The sequence below is a fragment of the Triticum aestivum genome, chromosome 4B (assembly GCF_018294505.1).
Source record: "Triticum aestivum cultivar Chinese Spring chromosome 4B, IWGSC CS RefSeq v2.1, whole genome shotgun sequence".
NCBI lineage: Eukaryota > Viridiplantae > Streptophyta > Magnoliopsida > Poales > Poaceae > Triticum > Triticum aestivum.
In genome coordinates, this window is record NC_057804.1 from 397,407,832 (window position 1) to 397,415,916 (window position 8,085).

Below are 8,085 nucleotides of genomic sequence, written 5' to 3' on the forward strand. Positions count from 1 at the left end.
TTACCCTATTGGATTTAATGTGTGATAATCAATATATTTTTGTTACAATATCTTTGTTCCACTATTTTTTTTCTTGCTTCACACATATTCAAATGCTATGTTGCTAGCATTGTATGACATGTTTTGTTGTTGCATCATATTATTAATAGTATATATTTGATACTTCAGAATCTGCCAATAGTTAGAGCAGATTTTTCAAGTTTATAAGACAACAGCTATAAAAGAATCCTTAGTTGAAGCACTATAAAAGAATCCTCAGAGTTGACGGAGATTCTGGAGTTAGAGAAGACAACATTGTAGCATCAGAGGTATGCTGAATGAAGCACGACAACTATGAACCAAGCACTTATGTAGAGAGTCGAGTGTTGAGGAGAAAAACATCTTTGCACTTACATTCATGGCTTTGTTTTCTATGACGATGATTCTAGAACTGCTATATCAAGATTATCACAAAACTCTTGGCCAACCGTCTACAAAAACTAATCCTGCAGATCATTCATCGAATACATCCACCAGTGCCAAGCTTTCAGGGAAAAGTCCTTCATCCTAAAGCTAGATTTCTCCAAGGCATTTGACACCATTGATCACACTGCGATGATCGAGATTATGGCGGAACTGGATAAATCGCATACATGGCTGAACTGGAAAAATAATCATCGGTCCTCCTGAATGGGGTGCCAAGTCATCAATTTCACTGTTGAAGAGGAGTTCGATAGGGAGACCCTTTGTCACCACTCATTTTCCTTCTCGTCGCGGATTTACTCCAAGCTGCAATCAACGATGCTATGAAAATATTGTTACATGTAGCCCTGACATTCTGATCATTTTAATACAAGACTGTAGGAAACTCTCCTTCAATCACTCACAGTTACAAAAAATGAATCTGAAAATATCAACTAATTATAAATGTCATTTACGATCACCAACGATCTTACCAATTTCATGGCATTATAAGAAAAAATATCCTAGAAGTTGAGCGTATCGGAGGGGCCTCAATCCTTTTGAGCCAAGAAAAGTAGGTGGGGTATGTCCCAAATCTTTAGGATTATGTTTATATATGCAACCATTAGGCCTAGTTTGGCAACAACGTTTTTTTCGAACCATGGTATTCCAAAACCTAAGTATTTCAATGCATGAGCAATAAATACTTCAGTCTGTAAAAATCATAGTTTTCTCAGTTTTGGTAAAACTGCGAGGTGTTTGGCAAGTGGCAGTTTTTCTCAGTTTTCTTTGGTTTGCATCGACTGTTACGTTGTTGTATGCATATTCAGCTACACTTAAGGATCAGCTTGTACTAATAGGCACCGTATGCATTCAGCCTTGCACGAGCATGTTCTCCTAGATGATATGATCTGTAGTAGAGTTATCTCTTGTAATCAATCAAAGACCGAGATATTTAACACATGGTACTGAAGGTTGTACGTCCGCCGCATCACAGGCGTTGATGGCCAGAAGTTGGACACAAGAGAGACCAAGCAGCCAGCGCTTTCTCGGTTTTAAAAGAAGAGGTTAGGGCCTCTTTTTTATATACAACAAAAATACCACAGTTTTAGAGATACCACGGTTTGTTGAACTGCAGTATTTTTTTCATCCAAACGACTCAAAGTATTAAATACCAAAGTTTTTTCCAGAAACCACAGTATTCCAGAAAACCACAAAAATACTTTGGCTTCCAAACGCACCCTTAAATTTTTTAAAAAGCCCGTAGCAACTCACGGGCATTCTAGTATCTCTAGTCTATCTGTGATAATCGTGAGAGGGAAGACCAGTAACGTTATATAACACTATAACAACACTAACTCAAACAACACCAGACTGAAACTGAGGCGTTCGTGGATCCTATCATACTCTTAGAAACCAAAGGCACCAGCTGGCCCTCCTCTATAACTGGTCTCTTCCAAGCACGAGTACAAGACAGTGAGGGCGAACATGATCCCGGTGCCAGAGCCGACCACGCCAGCAAGGCCTGCCAGAAGCGTAAGTGCACCAATGCAGAGTCCTACAAGAAACGCTGCCTTGCCTACATAGCACCTCCATAGCTGCAGAGGAACAGAGTCCGGCTGGGCGACTGTTACATTTCGTCGCTCCTGTAGGAACACAAGAGCGACAAGTAAGATTACTAGTAAGTACTCCCTCCGTCCCATAATATAAGAACGTTTTCTAGCTAGTGCTACTACTGAGAGATAGATGCATGCTCTCCAGTCTCCTGGTAATTTTAGATTCACTTACCCCAAGCAACCTGCCAACGTACAGCTCTGAATGTGAACAAACACTGAAAAGGGAAAATGACGTAAGGCCACACCCCAGAAGCTGCCACAGCGCATAAACCAGTGTGAGGAATGGGTGTCTTCCTACTTCAGCCAAGCTTCAATTCCAGGAGGAAACATTTTACATGTCAGTAAAACTTTCAATTCAAAAGTATCAATGGATAGTCTACTAGTTCCGACTATTTTTCTATCTCATCGCCCACAATGCTTTCTTTTAGAAAAAGTGAATATGGGTGCATACTAACGTTGGTGGTGTAGTAACGTAGTAGGCTAAGCCACTGACTGGACTGCTTGCCCAAAATATCTGGATTTCTTCCATTTGCCCAGCAAAATGACCACCTTGTTCTTTTCACCAAACTTTACGTACAGCAACTGCATAATAGTATTCCAAAAGGACATAAAGCATATTACTTTTTTTGGCATTTTCACCAAATTTATTCGGTATGAAACAAAAGCATAATGTGATAATAATAATAATAATAATAATAATAATAATAATAATAATAATAATAATAATAATAGTAATAGTAATAGTAATAATAATAATAATAATAATAGTAGTAATAGTAGTAGTAGTAGTATATATACTTTCCTTTTTGGCATTTCTGAAATTCAATGCTCCCTCAGGTTTTTAAGTAATGGCGTCAGGATACATTTTTAGATAAAAAATGAACTGAAAGTGTTGTCCTAATGTCATCAATTAAAAACCAGAGTGAGAACAATATATTGACGCCACAAGCTTTAGTAAAAAGATACTGCATTAAAAATATTTTTTGGAAACAAATAGAGCTGATCCATGGCAAATATTCCATGTGCATGTGCGTCATGCAATCATATGCAAAAAAATCACATATTAATAGTTTTGGCAACTGAGAGTATTCTACAGTGATGTGGCTGGTACCTCTGAGATGATGTATAGGAATATGGCCATTACATCCTGGAAGAGTAGGGGTGCAAAGGACAGGTAGGAAAGCTTGATGGCATAGTTCATTTGCATACTAGGCACCTCACTGGATCTCAGTGGCAACGTGGCATGGAAGCCTTGCAGGCTGAGGACGAGTAGAAAGAAGGCGCACGTGGAAAGCACACTAGCCATCTCCGGGAGGTCTCGACATCCGTACACCTTATGCATCGAAGACAATTTGTAGTTTCCATTACCAACGAATCGATGAATAAGGGAGGAAGTGAGAGCTTCCCCATGTTGATCACCATGCTGCCCACCGTATAGCTTTATGATACAGGGGCTAAAAGCTTTCCAGAAAATACTTGTACTGCACAAATGAAACATATGGCCCATTAACTTTGAGTTAATATAACTACAGGACATGTATGTATTATTGCTTAGGCTAATTCACTTACTCCTTCCGTCCGCGAATAAGTGTACATCTAGCTTTTGTCTTAAGTCAAAGTTTTAATACTTTGACCAAATTTCTAGGAAAGAGTAAAAGCATTTATGGCACCAAATTAGTATCACTAGATTCGTTTTGAAATGTACTTTCATAATATATCAATTTGATGTCATATATGTTACTACTATTTTTTATAAAGTTGGTCAAAATTTTAAAACTTTGACTTAGAACAAAAGCTAGATGTACACTTATTCGCGGACGGAGGGAGTAATTGCTTATCAAGACCAGATCTTGCTGGAGAGATGGAGTCGTGACAGTATGACTCCAACCGTCAAGGTTTAAATCGCAATGCCTAAGGTTTAAACCACTACCATCAAGCATTGTTTTCCAGTTGAATCAATTTGACAGGAAAAGCATATAGTCTGCCAGTGCCAGTGCATTCAGTGCTAATATTTGTAGACCCTTCAAAAGGGAAAATGAAACATAGCTGACTAGTTGTTATTGTGCCAGGGTCAATCAGTTAAACTTTCATTTAAACACCTTTAATTCTTTTTCCTTCAATCAAAACCATCAAATGTTTCAACTAATCTTGACTTGGGTGATCAACAAGTGAACTTTGCTTATCTTACCCCATATATTATTAGATTATTATGCCAGTCTAATCCATAAATTGTGATATGGATTCAACTTTGTGTTAATGTAAATTGCTAATCCAAACAAGGAATGATGATAAACAAGTAGTGCAACTCTTCAATTTTGTGGGCATCTTTGCACACCGAATATTCTTTAGAAAAATTAACAAGACAAACAGTCTACTGCACTATATTAATTGTTAATAACCGTAACAAATTTCCATTACTAATATGAAGTGTTATAGCTGTATCAGATGGAAACATGGGTTTTTCACAGTAAAGGTTTTGGGTCACTGCAACAACTGCATATTCAAAAGTTGTAATTTCTGAAATTTTAGTATTTCAAAGGACTGCCAAACAATGCATTCATGTTGATGGGCTTGATACAGGAAGTGAAATAGAATATTGATGGTTCTTTCTTCTTAAGAACTCCCTCTGCTCATTGTTTAGCACTAAGTTTAATTGGCAGGAGTTTCTATACATTTAACTGTTAATTTCTACTGCACTATATTATTTACTGTTATGATATCAGTAACCCATTAAAAGCACCGTGTAAAATGCATTTATTGATTAAAACTTTTTGGCCATTCAACATGCATAAAATTGTACAGTCAATCAAACTTCGGCTTCTTACTTCATAATGCCCTACAAAAAACGAATGGAGCATAGTTGTAGGATTTCGGTCTTACCAAATGTCGGTGGCACTGAACAAGGGGATACTCGAAAGAAACCCATATCCCTTTTTAAGGAGATCATCAAGATAAATGACGATGACACTTCCAAAGAAATGCTGAAGCACGATCAGAATTGACTGCCCTAAGGTCAGTTTGCCCAAGATAGGTGAAATTAGCACCCTGCAGACTGAGAAATCAGCGGCAAAAATTATCCCAACCAACTTCTGCACCCGACTCCTGAGAATAATTGATATAATCATTAGACTTATATATGGAGAAAAGATGAGGAAAAAAAACTGAATACTACATCTGGTCATAAAAGCATCAACAGGACCCCCAAAATAGAACTTTGAAGATTAAAGTCTACTGTATTATGCTTACACAAATTGTCAAATTGTCAGTTTTTGAATTTTGACTGAATGGAGAAGAGACTTATATTAGCAGTACTTACAGGAGCATCCGGTCCTCAGGATTGTTTGCTCTAAGAACCTTACACCACAGCAGGAAATGAAGCACCGCCTCAGACAGAACGAGGGGCATGATCCCAGCAGACATGACGGAGTTGCAGTCGGGCATGTCAACCCAGTAGAGTCAGCAACCGATGGAGAACGGACTCCATATCCATACACAGGCAGTTGGCTGCCGACAAGGTAGATGAGGAGGGAAACGGCCGTGTAAGCCACCTTCTGGCAGCGAGGGACCATGCTGCTAGGCCTCTGGACCTCCGGTAAGATCCCCACCACTTGCAGGGCCAGATTGGGCAGCTCCAGCCAGCGATCTGCCATTGAATTTGTGATGAAGTGCAGCTAGATTACAATTGTTAGTACCTGTGGCATGCAGAGAAGTGAAGCAACACAAACGTTTTTTTGTGTGTGTTAGCAACACAAACGTTAACTTGCACACTGAAATCAAAGAGTAACAATACTATATTACTCTGAAACAGTTCGGAAAGAAGTAGATAGGTGCCCTCGAAGAAAGTCTTTCTTCACTAGAGAAGAAATTAAATCCACTTTGTACTCTAAACCAATTCCGAGACAGGCAGACAGCCGCCCTGGCTAATGCCAACCGAGAGACCGCCACCACCCCCATCCCCCTGCTAAAAAAAAGAAACTCCCCGTCTCCATCCCGATTGGGAAGAAATCCCCCCATCTTCGCACCCTCCCAAGTCCACGGGCAAGGGATCAAACCCATCCCCACCACATCCAGCCTAAATTTCAACTACGAAAAGGACGATTAGAGGATTGGGGGAGGAGAGCTCAGCTATCACCTTCCGTCGAAGCTGGACGGGGAGGGCCAAGCCAAGCCAACCCAAGGCGGTAGGGTTCTTGCCGCAGTTGCGCTGGCCGCACGAGACCGAGCCGCTGCTAAGCCTTAGCCGCTGTGGTGCTGCCTATGTGGCGACGGGCGGCGAGAGGAGAGAATGCTCCCAGAAAATATTAGACGTTGGATGAAAGATGGATGGATGCACATGATCTGGGCGACTGGTAGATTTTATTTTGGGTCTTTTACATCTGTGTCCCTAACTCGAACCACCGCCTGCTAAAAAATGCCCCTCCGCCGTTATGTGCACTTATAGAAATGCTCTTCCGCTCCGTTACCATCCGGTCAAAGGCCTTTGACCGTCAACATGACGTTTTCTGGACATTTCTACCCCTCCCTCCATGTGACACTTACGTGTGGGACCCACTCAAACAAAAATAAAAAGAAAAGGCTCTATCTCTCCTCTCTCTGCCTGTCTCACCTACATGTAGGACCCACCCAAAAAAAAATCTTTCCTGTCTCTCCCTCAACTCCGGCGGGAGCGCACGCAACTAGCAGTAGCCTCGCCGGGGTGAGGTCCTGCACGGCTCCGGCCCCTTATGACCTCCTCGATCCGGTCCACGCCCCCCTCCCCCGCGCACCCTCTTTTCTCTCTGCCACGCGACAAAGACGTGGTCCGCGGGAATCATGGTCGTCCGCCCAGGTGTTGTTCGTCATGCAGGCGGCCAACGGGAACCCCACGACCCGTAGCCTTGTCCAAGGGATCCGCCTGTTCATCCTCGACTTCCACACCGAATTAATTGAAGTATAACGCCTCAAATCAGTGTGGTTGATGTCGTCTTCTCCCCCTCCGGTGATGCTTTGCCGCGCCTCGATCTCCTCTGCTACGCGTCCCTATGCTCTATCTTGGTTGCCTCGTCGAGATCTGGTGCTTACAGACCCTGTGGACCCCTCGCTGCGGAGCCCTTCATTCCCGAGCCACCGTGTCAGCGTCACCTCGCTCCGCCGTCCGCCATGGACGACGAGGTCGTCGCTCTGGTGAATCCCAAGCCTCCTGGATCATGCCTTCATCAAATAAGTGAGCCACTTATGTGTTTGCTCACGTTCTTTAGTCCCCCCCCCCCTCTGTAGCTTGCCCGTGCCTAGCGCCTTCCGCCGTTGCCACGGGACCTTGTCGCCGGCGAGCTTCCCGGCTGCTCTACAAACTCCCAGTGCCCTTGCGGACCAGCCCGTGACCCCGCCTTGCTCTAGGACCGTTCACAGCTCGCCCTAGCGTGCTCCCGCGCAGTCCCGAGCCAACCCCGGAGCGCCTGTGCTCGTCGGAGTTCAAGCTCCGTCGTGTAGATGGGAGGTGACATGTGGGTGATATGTGGGCCCCATGTGAAATTGATATTTTTTATTTTCGGTCCCACGTGTAAGTGAGACGACAGAGAGAGCTTTTTCTTTTTATTTTTCTTTGAGTGGGTCCCACGCGTAAGGGACACATGGAGGGAGGGGTACAAATGTCCAGAAAACGTCCCGTTGACGGTCAAATGCCTTTGACCGGATGGTAACGGAGCGGAAGGGCATTTCTATAAGTGCACATAACGGCGGAGGGGCATTTTTGAGCAGGCTTTTGAATTAGGGGTATATCTGATTAGGTGGTCCGAGTTAGGGACAGAAATGCAAATGGCCCTTTTTTTAGTACAGTAAAACCGAGACACTCGATCCCTCAAAAAAGAAAAAAACGAGACACTCGAGGACGGGGCGTCGACCCATTGGCTGGGCAGCTGGGGTAGCTGCCAGCCCACCCGGGTTCGAGCCTCGGCTCTAACAAGCGGTGCTCTTCGAGTTTTTTTTCAACCCTCTCAGAGCATCTGCAGCCGGATGCCACAAACCCGCCTCAAAAGCCCGGGATGATGGC

The 8,085-nt window shown here is 43.2% G+C and overlaps 1 protein-coding gene across 3 annotated transcripts; it reads right to left on the reverse strand.

Moving 5' to 3' along the window:
• Positions 1-1,696: 1,696 nt before the first annotated feature.
• Positions 1,697-6,372, reverse strand: LOC123092325 (protein transport protein Sec61 subunit alpha). Of its 3 annotated transcripts, none has more exons than XM_044514068.1 (7): positions 6,190-6,372; positions 5,374-5,749; positions 4,938-5,159; positions 3,169-3,538; positions 2,513-2,639; positions 2,230-2,365; positions 1,697-2,087 (listed from the first exon to the last, which is right to left on the reverse strand). In XM_044514068.1, the coding sequence occupies exons 2-5, from the start codon at positions 5,496-5,498 to the stop codon at positions 2,538-2,540; spliced, it is 819 nt and encodes a 272-aa protein (XP_044370003.1). In that variant the 5' UTR covers positions 5,499-5,749; positions 6,190-6,372; the 3' UTR covers positions 1,697-2,087; positions 2,230-2,365; positions 2,513-2,537. The 3 variants fall into 3 exon arrangements, with proteins under 3 accessions (XP_044370003.1, XP_044370004.1, XP_044370005.1); XM_044514069.1 differs by having other exon boundaries at positions 5,374-5,700; positions 6,190-6,350; XM_044514070.1 differs by lacking the exons at positions 1,697-2,087; positions 2,230-2,365; positions 2,513-2,639 and adding an exon at positions 2,910-2,954 and having other exon boundaries at positions 5,374-6,318.
• Between the last annotated feature and the right edge of the window lie 1,713 nt (positions 6,373-8,085).

Coding starts and splice junctions, on each gene's coding strand:
- LOC123092325 (XM_044514068.1), bottom strand. CDS start 5,498: ATGCCCGACTGCAACTCCGTCATGTCTGCTGGGATCATGCCCCTCGTT. Junction 3,539..4,937: donor TTCAGTGCCACCGACATTTG/GTAAGACCGAAA, acceptor TCATTTGTGCAG/TACAAGTATTTTCTGGAAAG. Junction 2,640..3,168: donor TCCTATACATCATCTCAGAG/GTACCAGCCACA, acceptor ACTATTATGCAG/TTGCTGTACGTAAAGTTTGG.